The sequence below is a fragment of the Geospiza fortis genome, unplaced genomic scaffold (assembly GCF_000277835.1).
Source record: "Geospiza fortis unplaced genomic scaffold, GeoFor_1.0 scaffold181, whole genome shotgun sequence".
NCBI classification, from domain to species: Eukaryota; Metazoa; Chordata; class Aves; order Passeriformes; family Thraupidae; genus Geospiza; species Geospiza fortis.
Window position 1 is genome coordinate 301,590 of NW_005054412.1, and position 16,994 is coordinate 318,583.

The 16,994-nt window shown below is 38.4% G+C and overlaps 1 protein-coding gene across 4 annotated transcripts in view; it reads left to right on the top strand.

The window, feature by feature from the left end:
- DCLK1 (doublecortin like kinase 1) overlaps nt 1-16,994 on the top strand; it is a 224,247-nt gene that overhangs the window by 142,549 nt on the left and 64,704 nt on the right. For all 4 annotated transcript variants that reach the window (XM_031061410.1, XM_005426354.3, XM_005426355.3 and 1 more), the window contains exon 4: nt 8,172-8,288. In XM_031061410.1, the coding sequence (XP_030917270.1) occupies nt 8,172-8,288 (117 nt within the window). The remainder of the gene's footprint in view (nt 1-8,171; nt 8,289-16,994) is intronic.

Sequence of the window (16,994 nt, forward strand, 5' to 3'; positions counted from 1 at the left end):
TAGGGAAAGGGTGCTGAACACAAGGGCAAACTAATGAACATTTGTATCGGCATTGGAAAATATTGGCTGAAGAATATTGAGCAAACAGTGATAATTAAAATCTCTGGGCGTGAAACAGAGTATGTGTCAAGACATGCAAGGCATGTCAAAGAGAACATGTACTAGGGGTATGTTTTAGCTAATGACAAAATTCTTATTTCAACTCCATCTTCAGGTATTGTAAAACAGTTTGTGATAGTCCAGTTTTAATTTCAGAAATTAATCATTTAATTCAGAAATTAATATTTTAATATTTTAATTAATATTTTATGCAAGTTCATTCACAATAATTCAGTCAGAAGTATTTCAGATTCACTTAGACAAGCAGGTTTTTAAGAAGTCTTCTAGTTTTTTCTGCCTAAAAATCCAGAGCTCAAAAATAATTAGATATTGTGCCTCATCAGAAAAGCTGTTGCAGTGGTGAAAAATGTTTTTCCAGTCCTTTTTTTTCCACTGCTGTGGGCTGGAATCTTTCATGATAGCAGATTTCTTTTCTGATGTAAAGCAATATTTAACATAATGTTGTTTTTGTAGACAAAATATTAATGTGGAGGTTTGTGTGAGATGAATCTGCCAAAAAGGTTAGGACTTGGAGAAGGTGGGGAGATAAAATCTACTCATACACAGTAAAGTTACAAAATACAGCAAAATCTTGTGTTAATGTTTGTATTAAGTAAAAAAGCCTGTAGCCAGTCCAGAGATACTGCTTCTAATTAGGGTATTTCCACCAAAATTGAAAACCTGAAATTTGTATCTGATAATTAATGAGTAAGACTCATCCTTTCTAACTTACAGGTTCCTAAGATTGGTCATAGAAATGAACATTGAACAATGTCCCCTTGACTGTAGAAGGACTGTGGGATGAATAGTTCGTAATTCATCTTATTTTTAGCTAGCATTAGATGAGCTCTCTCCTCCCAACAGTGTCCTTAAGACCAGAAGATGTTTTGAAAAGGAATAGTAAATACTTGAAGCAACATTTTGTAAACCTGTTTACCTCTTCTGGTAAACATTTAGTCTTCAGTGAATTTAGAAACATTTGAATTCAGAATCAGAAGATTATGCATTAGAGCAGAATGAGATATTAGTGATAATATCATAATATTATGTAGTGATAACAGTATTAGTAGTAATAATACACTCCTTATGTCTATCTTAATGAGGTTTTTTTGGAGTAGTGCATACATCTGAAAACATTTTTAGCTTGGGTGAAGTGATTTGTGTTCCCAAGACCTTTCAAGAGTCTCTATTTTCTTGGTGTGTAATAAGGCATATATGGCTTTAATAGTTTGTATTTTATTGTATATACTTACCCCAGTTTCAGAATTGGAGAATGATTTTTCACATGAAAGAAAATCTAGCTGTTTCTGTATTTTATACTCCACTCAAAGTATATTTCTTTACAGAAAAAAAAGAGAGAGATTTAGGTAATTGCTTCCACAAGCATTTGGCACACAGTAAAATAGAATTCCTAATCTTTATCATGTGTGGAAGACCAATTACTGGTAAGAAATCAAATCAGAAGATCCAATGTCTCAAAGCCCCATGCATTTACAGTGACATAGAGCTTAGAGCATGGGATCAAACTTAAGGATTTTGCATTCTACGCATACATCGCTGTCCACCCGCATCTGCAATGTGTTCAGGAACACATTGAACAGGAAGACATGCAGGAAAAAAAATTGAAGCAGGCACAACCATGACGATAGAAGCTTGGAAATTACTTAAACCTCTGTGAAACACTCTATATCCTTTTCATTTTTGGAAACTGCATGATAGTTACCCTTTTGAATGTGTTGTAATTTCAAGTCATAGCTGCCAGTGATTGATCAGTTGGGTAGGGTGAATTGCAGTGTGTATCAATGCCACTAGACAAGAGGCTCTTGCTGAAGAGAGTGAAACTTAGTTCTGCAAACAGAAGATTACTGGCATTAATTGAAGGCATGAATACAGCTGAAAAGTAAAATCTTATTAGCTGCATTAAGAATTAGCAGCATGGGACAAATTACCATTAACATTAAAAACTGAAATTGGTACTGCATTTTGGGTAATGATCCATTGATTGGCCTGAGGACATTGCTGGTGACGCTAATGTCTTTAAGCAGTGGTAAAAGGCAGCAGCCTGAGGCTTACAGAAAAGTGGCTTACCAACAACCACAGACATCCCTGATCCTCCCCCCTTGCTTATCTGCAGGATACAGCTGTTGCTGAAACCAAGTTAAATGTTCTCGTCTTAGAGAAACAGATTGGCAGGGATACTGAAAATATAAAATCTATTCCCAACACACAGACCTCAAAGAAAAGCAAAACACAGCAGAGTGATGTTTTTGCCCAGAAAGAACTCATGAAGGCCATACAGTCAACTTCTGAGTTGCTGACAAGTAAGCCTTTTTGATCTCCTGGTAATTTAAATAACTTTTCACAGTCTTCTCTAGAAGCACATTAAGCTTTTTCATTTTATGACACATTTATTGCAGATTAGTTACTCTCTGCTGCTTTTTTGCCATTGTAAAATCTAATGAGCCTAGAAGCTAATGTAACATTTTGGAAATGAAACATCATGGGGCTGGAGACTGCAGGCATTGTGATTCTGTGTGTTAGCATCCTTTATTTACCTCATGCTTACCTCATTTTATCCATTTGGCAACAGGAAGAGTCAAGAGCTCACAACTATGTGTTTTGGGCTTCCCCCCTGATTCTAACAGCTCCTACTGCTGATTGACACCACTGTACAATCTCAGTAACTCTATTTTTCTTATCTTGTCCCTACAGTCTTAATTATGTCAGATTGTAGCCTTGGGGTATTTTCTCTTTTTTTTCCTCAGCCCTATTGTTAATGTCCAATAAGGCCTCAGAACTCTGTGGTAATATTCCATACGATAAAAGGACTGCAGTGTTACATTTTTAGCCTTGCTGCTGTTAGTCTGTACTTCTCTCTCCTACTTTAGAGCTTTGTATGTAGTTATACAATAGAACATCTTATTGCAAGATGTTTTCACTGGAAAATCATTCTTATTTATATAATATTTTGAGTTGGAAAACAATAAAGTCTGTAAAGTTCAAACTGTAAAGTTGACCTTCTTTTGTCTTGTATTACCATGGGTGTCATCATTTTGTTCCTTTAATCTCAGTCAGTCAATGGTGAGAGGAAGGACTGGGGTTTCATGAAACATTTCTTTCCTTACTGAACATAATATAGAAACACTTGGTGTTTCTTCTTGGCTGGGAATGCCATGCCCACATGACTGAGAAAGGCAGTTGTCTCTTCTGTCAGGAGTTCAGATCTATTTCTGATACAGTTTTGGCATCAAAAGAAAATTGGGGGAAAACCACTCTTCTGTTTCATTACTTGCGAAGTAATCAAAATACTGTTAATGAGGAGAAGGTATGTATTAATTTGCTCACCAGTTTAGATTCTGTGTAGAAAACAGTTTCATTAAAACATGCATTTTTGTTTTGTTTTCTCTATACACACAGAGCTCTCCTACAGCAACAGGCAAATTATGGTAATGTCTTAGAGGAACAAGCAGTGGTTATGTGGTTTCTGAGTGGGATCTTTGCCTGCAGTAAAATTTTACTTTACAAACTAAATGTGACAACAGAATTGCATGCATAAACTGTCCCTGGGAGCTGAGACCTATTTAAAACAAGCAGCCTGGTTACACTCTGCCCATGACTGGAAATCCTTTTAGACTCTGGAACTAGTCCTGACCTAGTCTTTGGAAGCATGAGTTTCTTGAGCCTGCTGTGTGCAGCACTGAAGTCTTTCCTACATGGCTCTCCACAAGCCATTCCGTAGCTCATGTCCTTTAAGAATAAACTTATAAACCCATAGGAAAGATGGCACTTGTCAAGTTTACCTTAAAGAGAATATATGCTTATTTGAACTGTGACCTTTAAAATTTAGAATTTCACAACCTGTGAATTATTTTTGAGAGGAACAAGAAAATTGTGCCAAAGAAGCTGATAATTGAACTCAAAAGGGTTTATAGGAATAAATAAATAGGAAAAAAAGATAGTATTTCTGTGACATAGATTAAATAGGACTCAGTAGAGACAGGGAACTGACTCTGCCTAGCACATGATACCTCATCTGGAATACTGTGTCTAGCTTAAAGCTCCCCAGTTCAAAGGAGATATCATTAAACTGGAGGCAATTGGAGAAGGAGCATCATTTGGGTTAGCTGGAGCTCTTGCTGTGTGAGGAGAGGCTGATGGAGCTGGGGTTTTTCAGTGTGAAAAAGGAAATTGCTTCAGGGGTACCTGCCAATGGCCTCCAGTGTCAGTGGGGCAGCATCTCTTCTCCATCAAGGCGGTGGACTCAGACTCTTCACAGGGATGCTTGGTAAGAGGGTGAGCGGTGATAGATATAAATTGAAACAAAAGTTTTGAGACTGGATATGAAGAAAAATGTCTGAGATGACAGCCTCACTGGAGTCCTGGTAGACAATATCCACTGCTATCCCTGCATCTGCCAAGCTGGTCATTTCATTGCAGGGGTGTCAAATTGGTTGAGCGTGGCTTCCTGTTGGTGAATCCATGATGATTGCTTTTGATGGTTTTCTTGTCCTTAATGTGCCTTGAAATTATTTTCATGATTCATTTATCTGTCTCTTTGCCAGGGACTGATGTGAGGCTGATTTGTTTGTAGTTTCCTGGGTATTCTTGAAGATAGGAGTGAGATTTACTGGGTCTTCAAATGGCTATCCCGATCATCACTATCATTCAAAGACTATTGAGTGACTTCACAAGGACATCATCCAACTCCATCAGCACCTGCAGGGTGCATCCTGTCAGGTCCCATGGACCTACATGTGTCAGTTTTGCTTAAGTATTCTCTAATCTGATCTTCTTCCACCCAGGATAGGTTTTCCTTTCTCCAGACTTTCACGCTGCTTCTAGGACTTGGGATTCCTGAAGGTTTGGCTGGATAATGAAGACAGGCAAAGAAGCCATTCAATACTTTAGATTTTTCCACATTCTGTGTCATTGGTGCCCTATCTCATGCACTGGGGCCCTGTTTTATGGGTGTGCATTTTCTGTAGTCTTCCTTTTCTTCCCTCTGTGTGTAAAGAAGCACTTTTTATTGCTCTTGATGTCTCTCATCAGATTCAATTGTAATTGAAGTTCAGCTTTCCTAACTGCGTCTGCATGCTGGGACTTGGACTATATACCTCCCAAGTTACCTGTCCCTGCTTCCACCGATTTTATGCTTCTTTTTTATATTTTAATTTGGTCAGCAGCAACATGTTCATCCATGCAGACCTCCTGGCATTTTTTAACTCCTCCTGCTTGTTGAGATGGACTGTTGTGGAACTTGAAGGTGATCTTTAATATTCCTCAGCTTTCTTGGATCCCTCTTCTCTCCAGGGCCTTATCTAATGAGACTCTTCCAAGCAGATATGTGAAGAGTCCCAAGTCTGCTTATCCGAAGTCCAGAACTGTGATCTTGCATTTTGCCCTCCAATCCCTTCACAATACTGAACTCTCCTATCATCGTCACTGCAGCCAAGGCTGCCTTCTGCCTGCACAGTCCCAGTCTTCCCTTTTTTTGTAAGAGTGAGCAGAGCATCTCTTCTTACTGTTTTTTTCTGTCACTTGGAACCGGAAGTTGACCCTGATGTTCTCCAAGATCCTCCTGCAATGTGTATGCCCCAAATGGATTGAAGTGTCCCCCAAGTCATCCAGGACTATGAATGTAAAGCTACTTCAAGCTTTGAGCAGGAAACTGGACTAGGAATTTCTCATGTCTAAACTGGATTACCCTACGATCCTGTGATGCTTGTACATTTCTTGGATTATCATATGGTCATTTGTGTTTCTCTCCTGTGGAGAGAGATCATTTATCTCTGAGAGGTGACTTTCTTTTAGGGCAGCATGCCATTTGTGTGGGGTTACTCACAGGTCAGGATCTTTAAATACCCCTCAGGATGATTTGCAAATGAGCTGCATTTGTGTGGCCACGTTGTAGAGGTGGGAGGAGCTACAGGGGCGGCTTCTGTGTGGAGTTACTAGCAGCTTCCGCCATGTCTGGCAGAGCCAATGTCAGCTGGCTCCTGGACAGACCCATTGCTGGCCAAGTCTGACCCAATTAGATATGGTGGTAATGCCTCTGTGATAGCATATATAAAACTGGGTGGTTTTAAGGTATTGAGAGAACCTGAATGAATATTAATACTTGTAGTAGAATAAGAGTTAAGCTTTAGTATGAATTGTGGGAGAGGTATGTAGATAATTGTTTTCTTTACATGCTGGAAAGAGGAAAGCTTTTTACATATTGCATAAAATAGCTGTTTTCTTCATGGACTCTTAAGTTCTTCAACAAAGCAAATGATATATTCTAATGGGTTTCACTTGGTTGGAGCATTCGGCTTTATTTATTTATTTATTGTTGTTTGTTGACCATTGGAATATGCAGTTCCCCTTCTTGACTGTTTCCTGTGAATGAGGCCCACGCTAGGATTACATCACAGTTTTAACAGGCTGCTAGGTGTTTGAAAATTTTGCTTTTTTGTTTACAGGCAGATAAAGAACCTGTTTACATTTGTATTGTATATAGTTTCTGGAGCACCTGTTTATGCCAATAAATCAATGTAAGATTGCTGCTGTAGTTACCTAATAGCACCTGATTGAAAGCTTTCTTCTGATTCCAGCTGTTTTCAGTAGATAATTTCCTCATTGAGTAAATGTTTTTCTCCATTTCCACTGTTAGGTATAAAACAAGAGGAGTCATCAATGAATCACAAAAAAATGTCAACAGAAAGAAATTAGCTACTATTGGGCATTAGGAATGTGGAGAGTTTGGTAAGAAAAGCTTCTTTGGGAAGATCAAGGCATTTCTCAGCTCTCACCTGTGCTGGATGTTTCACTCAGTAATGCATCAGTTCTTGCTTCTATTTCCTTGAAGAGCTTGATGAAAGACAAACAGTTAGGGCAGCCAAGAGAAATAAATTTCATTACATCATTGTCGGGTGTATATGTTTAAGTTAATTAGTTATGCTCAATTTTATTTCTTTGTTCTCTAATCTGTCTAAACTATGTTACAGGCTCCACTGATCTGTGAAGACTAAATAATGTGCAGGCTTGTACACAGTATTTTCTGACTAGGAAGAAAAAGCTCTTGTTTATTTCTCTTAACCTTTGTTGAGGAACCTTAACCATGGGAATAAAATAGGAAACAGGTCTGGTACAGGACTAAATGTTTACTGATGTATTTTTAAACAAGTGAAGTGTACTGACATTGTCAGGTGAAGACAGTGTAAACATTGCTGCAGAGTTTTAATTGTGTACTGACTAAGAAGTGGATCTTTTTTTCCCAACTGTGTAATATGTTTGATGATTAATCTAGTATCCATTAGGAGTTCAAGACATCAGTGCTATGCACAATAAGTTCTTTCATCTGCAGGCCAAGAACCATTTTGCAGTTGTAATGCAAGGATGCCTACAGATCTGTGTGGGTGTACATAAACTCTAACCTGAACATCTTGTAGTGTTCTCGAGTGGGAGGGTAATTTCGCCTCTTCATTGATTTTACTGATGTCTCTTATGAGCGAGTAGTGCCGTTTCCCTCACCTGTGATGAATTGTGTGTGCTACACAATGTGGGCTATTGCTCACCAGAGGATTAAGCAGGAGCAACAAACCTGCTTTATTTTCTTCAAACCTTTCATCAGTGGAAGACAACTGCGTCATTGTGTTCAATTGTAATATTTTGATACAGAAAAGAAGACTTCCGGTTTTTCTAGAGGAGACTACCTCGGCTGACAAAAATGCTTACATTGCATCTGGATTGTTTACAAAAAATGGCTACATTACTTGTACTGAAATCTTCAAAAGCAAATAAATTTTATGAGTAGTCTCAGCACAGTTAAATTAAGCTGTCCCAAGTACCTGCAGTAACCATGGAATTTAAAAGTCTGGATTACTGCAGCAGTTCTTTGTCTGGGATATGGTACATACTGTACTTGGATTTTAATGGAGCCATTTATACAGATTTTATACTTTCTCATAAAACTCCTCAAGGTGAATGAAAACAAGCGTGGGCTAAATGTTTTCACTTCTCAATGCTCTTTCTCTTACAGAATCTTGCTGGCTTTCTTAATTGCTAACTTGTGCTGTTTCTTTGTCTTCTAGAATGTCGGGTGGTGAAATCTACTTCCTATACTAAAATAGCTTCGAGTTCACGTAGGAGCACCACCAAGAGCCCAGGCCCATCCCGACGCAGCAAGTCTCCTGCTTCTACTAGCTCAGGTAAAGCATGCAAACAGTCTTTCTTAGCAACAGCAACCATTCTGTTCCAATAGAGTGGGCAATGCACATAAAATTCCGTGTTCCTGTGGAAAAACATTGTATGTATAAAATAGTTGATACTAAAAATTCGTGTGTTTTCTCAGTGACATCTGAGGTCAAGTGTCTTCCCAATACCAAATAAAGCTTCAGCATCCTAAAAATCATACTCTGGCATTACAGTGGTTCAATTCACTTTATTTTTTCATGCGTGTTTTTGCTTCCAATATCTAAACACTTAGTAAAAAATGTATGGTAGTCTTTGTACTAGGAATTGAATGAGAACAATCCAGAAAGTGGCCCAAGTTATACAGCCTAAGATCTGTATTGCTGAAAGGGTAATTTCACAATCTTTTTTAATTTTGTTTCTGAGGGAGTGAGGATAGGATTGTTTAAAGATCATGAGGATATTGAGAAAACGAGGGCAGGGCAGAGAAAGAATGCAATTACAGATGTGAATGTGAGGTGAAAAGATAGCCGAGGAAGAAATGTCAGAATTGACCTAACAAACCAGCAATACAGGCTGAAGAAGACACAGTAAAAAGCTTTAGAAAGTTCTGTCTGAAGGGCCTTGCTTTGGCTGCCTTTGCAGTAGCTCCCCCTAGATAGCTGATGAGTCGTTCACTCCTGCAGCTTTTCCCAAGCAGAAAAAATAAATAAACAAAAAAGTGCATTAGATTGCCAGTACTAGTGCCTGAAGGTACAAATAATCCTTGGTGTGAGCCATTTGAGTAGACCCATTCAAGCATTTGCAGCACTGCTTGTGAATACAGATTTTGCAAGAGGCAAACATTAGAGCAGTCTGGAAGCCACATCCCTTTCTGCCTCAGTCTTCTGCCAAGAGGAAAGCAAATGGCATCCTGAAATCTGCATCCAGCGCCATCAGGTCTCTGTGGGGAAGTGGTGATCAGAATGGCCCAGTGCTGGTTTCAAAGAGGGTAGAGATAGACCAACTGGAACTTTTTTTTTCTTTTACAAAAAGACAAAGATGAGAAAAAAAGATCTTGCTCTGGGAAGGAGGAAAGTGGGAGACACACAATGAGGGACAGAGGTGTAGATGTAGGTAGCTGGGCTGGGTGGTAACTTGCCTCCTACACATCCTAGAGAACAGCCGAGATACACAAACCTGAATGGAGGTATTGGGATAAAATATCAGTTGTGAGGAACAAGTCCAGAGTAGCTCTTTCATAAATATGTTGTTACTTTCTTTGTAGCTAGGTGGAACAGAGTTAAATTTAACTTTAGCAAGGGAGGTCCTGTTTGGTGTGTGAATGTTACAGTCTGGGTTTTTTTTCCTAATGAATTTGTGAGTACAGGTAATAAACATTGAACTGTGTATGCTCATTTCTATGTGAAATGTGTCCTGCGAATAATACAGAATCTATGGGATTTCTATGGGACTAGCAACATTTTTTCTGTGTTGAATATCTGATACCATGTTAGTTTTGGTCCTGAAAGAAATAGTACTGTTTTTACTTAAAGGTGCTGGGGAAGTGTAGGTGAGGAAATCTTAGCTTCTTGCAGTCCACTTCTGTAAATGTCTGAGCAGAATATATTACATACTTCAAAATATCAGGAGATTATTTTACAGCCTATGGAAAAATGGGAGTGCTTTTACTATACAACAACAATAATTAACATATCATTACATTTATAGCAAGAAATGAAACAGTGTAGTGAAAATATTAAAAATGCAAACTATTTTGGATGGTGCTGTGCTGATGACAGATGTAACCATCTTAAACATTTCTTAGGTGAAAATACATTTATAGGAAGTAGGTATATTTTAGTTTGTCACCAGCAGCATTTCTTCAGGGTTCAGGTCTCGGACCAGTTTTGTTCAATATTTTTATTAATGTTCTGGGTAGAGCAGGTGAATGCACCAGTAAAAATTTTGAGGATGATAACAAACTTGGAGGTGCTGATGACCCTCTGAAGGTACAAGATGCTTTGCAAAGGCATCTAGGTAGATTGGAGCATTGGACAATGATTAATGGGATGGAGTTTAAGAAGATCAAATACCAAATTCTGTACCTGGGATGGAGTAATGCCAGGCACAAGTGTAAATTGGGAGAGGAGTGGCTGGAGAGCAGCTGTGCAGAAGGGATCTGGGAATGCTGGTTGGCAGCTGGCTCGTTACAAGTCAGCTGTGTGCCCTGGTAACCAGGAGAGCAAACTGCATCCTAGGGTGTGTCAAACACAGCACCACCAGCCAGGTAAAAGAGGTGATCGTCAGGATGTGTTCAGTGTTGGTGTGGCCTCACCTTGAGCACTGTGTACAGTTCTGGCAGCACAGTTTATGAATGATGGGAAGGTACTCAAATGTGTCCAGAAGTAGGCAAGAAAACTGATGAAAGGGCTGGAAGGTATGTCCTATAGGGAGCAGCTAAGGACTTTGGGCTTGTCTTGTTGTGAGAAAAGGGCTGAGGAGGGACCTGATTGCTCTCTATGGCTTCCTGAGGAGAAGATGTGGATAAGAAGGTGCTGAGCTCTTCTTTTGGTATCCAGTGAGAAGGCATGTTGGAATGGTTCATAGCTGCAGGGAAGTAGGGAAGGTTTAGACTGGACATTGGGAAGCATTTCTTTTTGAGAGCTGTATCAAGCATTAGAACAGGCTGCCCAGGGAAGTGTCCATGGAGATATTTAAATGATGTGTAGGCATGGCACTGAGGGACATAGTTTAGTGGTAGACTTGGCACTGCTGGATTAACAGTTGGATTTGGTGATCCTAAAGGTCTTCTCTGGTCTAAACAACTCAATGATTCTATAGCTAGGAAGCATTCCTTTACCAAGAAATACTGTGTAGTCGCTTGGATGACAGGTGTCCGCCAAAGACACTCTATTGTGAAGCTCCACTTCCCAGCTGAACATGCTGAAGTTTTGATCAGCCCTGAGTTGGTCAGGCGGTTGGACTCGATGGTTGTTGTAGGAACCTTCCAAAAGAACTATTCTATTTTATTCTATTGTGTTCTGTCCTATTCAATTCTAAATTTGTTAAGCTTAAAAAGGATAAACAATTGAAAGTGTTTCTATAGAATTTGTTTTTAGTGAGGGGGAACGGCTCTGATTTAGCTGTCTGTATCTTTGCTGTTTGCTTTTTGCAAGTAGGTCAAATTTTGTGAATGTTACAATAAGCCTATTTCTTACCTTACATACATGAGTACTTAGATCAGTATTACTTTCATATAAGGAAACAATATTGTTAGCACTTGCTATCAAGAATTGTTTTTAGATCACATAAAGCTAAAACCAGTCAATGATTTTTTTAAAATGCAATTTTATATTAGACATTGCATTTTAAAAAGAACAGTAGTAGAAAGAAAGAGGACAATGACTCTTAGATGGTTTTAGACAAAACCCAACGTTCTCCCATGAAATGCAGAATGGAGAGATTTTACTTTTCTGCTACTCAGCAAGCATAAAATTGCTGCTTGTTTCTTGGAATTCTGTGTACCTGTGACAGAAGCAGAATAGAGAAATTGCGGTGTAGCACGCATATGCACTGATAATTTTTTCCATGAGGTCTACATTAAATATCTCAGTGCTAGAGAAGCTCCTGAATGACTTGTGCATAGCTGGAAGTTATGCTTTTGTTGTCGTGTTTTTACTGCTAAGTGTATGTACATGTATTTTTATTGTATGTTTTTAAACTGCTTTCATTTAAACTTTAAACTACTTTTAGGGATTTTTCTTTCATTAGCAATAAACAAGGAAAATAAGAAAAAGAGTAGATTCTTTGTTCTGATCAAAGACAATACATACATACTACAAAAAGTTAAAGGTGTATCATTTTCTGAAGAGTTTTGTCTCAGAACAAAGTTGGAAGAAGTAGGGATAAAGGGAAACAGAAAGCATACTTGGAGTGTACCCTTGACAAAATGCTGAGAGAGGTGAATGGAAAAGAGCATGTTGCTAATTAGAAAGAATTGGATTCCTTTTGTTTCTTTTTGATTCTTGCTGCACTTTGAGAAGTCTGCACATTCTAATTGCACAAAAGGATCATATTTCTGCTTCAGACTTAAATTAATGTTCATATCAATACACATGGATAATTACATGGGCCAAAAAAGGAAAGTTCCATAGACAAAGACTATGTTAAGAAAATATTCAAATCTCAAAGTTGGATATTAAAACTGGTAAAATTGTCAAATGAAGAGATATCCTTGAGTTAACTTTTATTCCTTTGTGTATGCATCTGTAGTATGGTATAGTCTTTAATGCAGGTATTCAACAGCATAGCTGATTTAGATTCATCATTTTTAGAGTTAATGAAGGCAAAGTCTTGGGCCATTTTCCCATTGTTAGAGAAATAAATGTATAAACAAGGCTAAGACATGTAGACAATTTGTTCTGGTTTAACCACTTAAATGCCATCCTCAACAACTGTTTTCCTTCTTTGACACAGAATTTCAGGTGGTCAATGAATTAAGCCAAACTTTGGCTTGCACTAACGATTTATAAATTGGATGAAATCCATGAGTTCCTTTTTCTGAGCAAATGGTAGTTTGGGGTGATAAACTTTCCCAAATTCATCCCAATAGCTTCTGAAGTTGCTTACAGAAATCAAAGGATTTATGTGGAGGGATTGGTCATTTGTTGTTTTTCTGTCTTGTTTTTATATCTGTAAGTCTGGAACAACAATATTTTACCAAAACCGGTGCTTTGAAGATAAACTCAGTAATGTTAAATTATTTTTGAGGAAATTCTGCTTGAAGGCCCTTGCTTTCCATTTCAGTCTCACCTTGTTGTGGTGACTGCTGACTCTGTGAGGAGCAGGCAGGGACCCTAAATGTCGCCTCTCCCAGGGGAGCTATCACCCACTGTCCTGGAGAACCATTACCCTCATTGTCTCATCTGCTGCTGGGGAAAAAAGACTCTTAATGACAATTTCAATGCTCTTAGATGACTTTCACCCTTTGCAGGTACCTTTTGCCTGCTGTTGCCTCTGAAGACAGCCTCCTTGGCTGAAAGTTCTATACAGAACCTACCATAACAGCACTTTCAGGCTTTGCAGATACATGGCTGTGGAATAACAGGATGAAAAACACCGTCTCACAGGTTCTAGAACACACTGCAGTGGCAGCACAGGGCTAAGTGGGGAATCTGTGAGTGGAAATCAGGCTGCAGGGTTGCAGGGAAAGACCCTTAATGAAACCAGAGGCTACAAAAGTGATCAGGGCTGCAAAGGTTCAAATCTGTGCTCTGGTTAGCTGGGGGCACAGTAAAATGTATCTGTCTGTGAGAAACCCACACTCCCTGTTGTTTTTTGAGCTATGCAATCTGCAGTGAGCAAAAGGACTGCATCTGCCTTTACACCATTTTTTGGCATATTTCAAAGGCATGTATGCCTTTACATAGGTGGTGTTCACCTTTTTTCCATCCTTGTTTTTTCACTTTTTTTTTTTTTCACAAAAGAGCATATGTTTAATGTACTTATATTTTCCTGATAGCCTCCCTGGCTCCTGAGAACAGATGCATCCTATTTTTATATAAAAACACAGAATAATGTTTTCTTCCAAGAGTACAAGTAAGCTAGGAAGATCTGTGTAAGGGCTGACTTCTCCGTTATTATGTTTTCTTCAGTTTGTTATTTACATCTGACAGTGTTTCAAAACAGTACCACCAGACAGAAGTCTCGCTGCAGGAGGATTGCTTTCTGGCTTTTTACAAATCCATTTGAGGTATTGTCTGCTTCAAAAGGCTTTCAGTCTAAATAGAGAAGCACGGAACAAGGAAAAGAAGAGAAGCAGAGAAAAGATAGTGTGACCTCCTGAGCAGGCAGAAGGCTGATATCTGATTCCAAGTGCAATAAATAATCCTACCTCTATTTAATTTTTTTGATGTCTTCTTAAAGCCTGTAAACCACTTTGATGTGTTTTTGTTGGCATCAAATAATATTTGGCAAAGGGCATAATAAAAGAGACATTTAATTTTGGTGAGACTGGGTATCAGCCCATTGCTCGTGACCAAAAATTATGAATGTCTGATGGCTATTCAGTAGCTGGTGGCTTCTGTCCAGCTGCCATTTAACATCATTGGTGGCAGCTTCAGTGTGGGTGAAGAGGTAATAGATTCAAAGAAGGCAGCAAAACTTACATCTTCATCATCGTTATTTTTAATCAAATCAAGAGCAGCATGAGATGACTGGAATTACTGTAACCTTGGTCCATTAAATTAAGGAAAGATGCTGCATTTGGGTGAACTCTGGTTTATCTCCTGAAATTCCAACTCTAATTTTCAGGACTTACTCTCAACAAAAGTAGCTACTTTTTTTTTTTTTTTTTCAGTTTGAGCACCTTCTTCAAAATTGTTTCCTTCTCACTTTTTCTTCCTTCCTGTGTCCCTCAAGTTATCACTCAGAATATGTCAGATGCTTGAAATCTTATTTGCAATATCAATTCAGGTGTTAAAGTTTGGTTTTAAAAAGTTATTTAGGAGTTTGGGTTATTCAGTGTGACAGGTGACTATTTCAAGAATACCTGGGTTGATATGTACCTATTCCAAATGACAAAGGGAATGTAGTGAGGAATGGATAGAGTAGGTCGTGTTACCAAAGACTATGTCAGGGTTCTTTCTTAAATTGTACCTGGATAAAGAAATTGCGAAACTAATGTTAAATTAAAGCGTAATCAAAACTGTAGATGCTTCCTAAAGAAAAAAGCGGATATGGAAACAAGGCTCTTACAGAAGTCTTCTCTAGGTCAGATGCTTGTGCTTTTCTCTGCTAGTTAAAAAAAAAAAAAAAAGAAAGTAGTAGAGGTGTTCCTCTGCAATAGGGTGTGTTTTCATTTAGTCTGATACTTCAACCTTAGGCTGTTATCCAGAAACAGCCCTCCTTCAACCACCTGATTCCAGAAAGTCTTTTGTATCCCAAAGGCAAAAGCATGACGTATCATATTGTCTTCATTCACAGTTACAGGTACTCAGCTGACTGATTTTATCATAAATATGCTGAAGCAAAATTTTCCTAAAGCCAAGAGCACACACCCATAAGAGTGATGGAGTCATCCGGCAGACCCAGGGATTTCCAGATGATTTTTGCTTTGATCTTGGCTTCTTTTTAATTTTTTATTTATTATGTTTGTCTTTGATGCTAATCAGTGAAAAATTAATTTTCATAATTATATACCCAGTAACAAAAAGAAGAGTTAGTAAGAGAAGTAGATTTGGTTATGTTGAGAAGTTTAACCCTCTTAAAGGATGAAAAGTTAAATGCTAAATGAAGGAACATGCTCAGAAATTGTACTCCGTTCAAACAGACTTATTTGAGAATCCTAGTCTTTCTAGTTAGGCAAAACAGTCCAAAAGACAGATTTTCATTAAATCTTATGTGCACGTAGATGTTATGATTAGGTACTACATTAAATTAGCAGACAGTTTCATAGATATCAGCTGAAGTGGGGAGGAAAAAAAAACCAAGAAGCCCTTAGTTTCTGAGACTAGAGGAAAAAACAAATACTGGTGGGTTCCAGGGAACCGCATTTTCCAGACAATCTCCTTTCTTCTGAGATATAAGATATGCCTTCAGTATCTGCGTGTCTGCAGCACTTCTCTGCTTGCTAGTGCAGACATAGGTGACTTTGGGTTAAGGTGGAAGAGCCCGTATGGGGCTAAAAGTCCCTGCTGAGCTCTGCATGGCTTGGGCTAGACTGTGTGGCTACCATGGGTACCAGTGACTAACAAGGACTCGTATATTGGTGCCTGCTGGGATGGGGAATGTATACCTGACCTGTAGGTGATTCTTTCTGCTGGCATTTCTGATCTGTTGATCGGGTGGAAGTTCTGTGTGGGTCTGTCAGGCCTTATCTTCAGTGGCAAAGGGATGTTCTACTTTTATCTGCTTAACTTTTTGACATAAACTCTACAAAAGATTGAAAATGAAAAGGACAGTTTAGTACCAGTTGAAATGAACGCAGTATTGGTATCTGGGCTTTTTTTCTCAACCAGCTGCATGCTAAAGTAGAACCTCTAAAGCCTTGTCTTCACTGGGGAGTCATACTGAGGGCACTTGCCTAATGTGGTGCTCTGTGCACACTCTGTCTTTTGTTTTGTTAAGACAAAAATGATAAGATGTACAAAAGTAAAATACAAAAGGAGAATGAACAAAAAGGCGAGATATGGTTTATTTCCTATCTTCCTAACTACATAATCTTACTGAGACAAAAATTTTGTTTTGGAAAGGACAGTGAAAACCTACAGAAGTAATTGCAGCAAGGTCAAATACTAATCTTGCATTATCTCCTAACAGTTGCTGAATGTGACCTACACATGTTGTGACTTGTGTAAATCATTTTAGCTAAACTTTCCTATTCATAAGTTTTGGCTGCAAAAAAAGCCTGTACTGTTCTTTTCCCTTAGTGTCCTCTTCTTCACACACACTTCTGTGTTTGGCAGACCACTTTTTTAAACACACTGAGTTATCTCTATGTGTTTTATAAAGTACAATATACTTGCATCCACAGGCAACTCTATAGGACACTGATTTTAGTATACTGCAGTGGTATTTGTGGCTTCTCAGACTGGCACTCAATGCTTTAATTAATTTTTTCTTGCTTTTTGTTTCTATTACTTAATGAAAATATGCCCTATCAAAGTTTTTTTTTGGAATGCCATCAAAATACTTTTTACTTGCAGCATTTTCATTAGTTTATTATCATGGTGTTATTCATA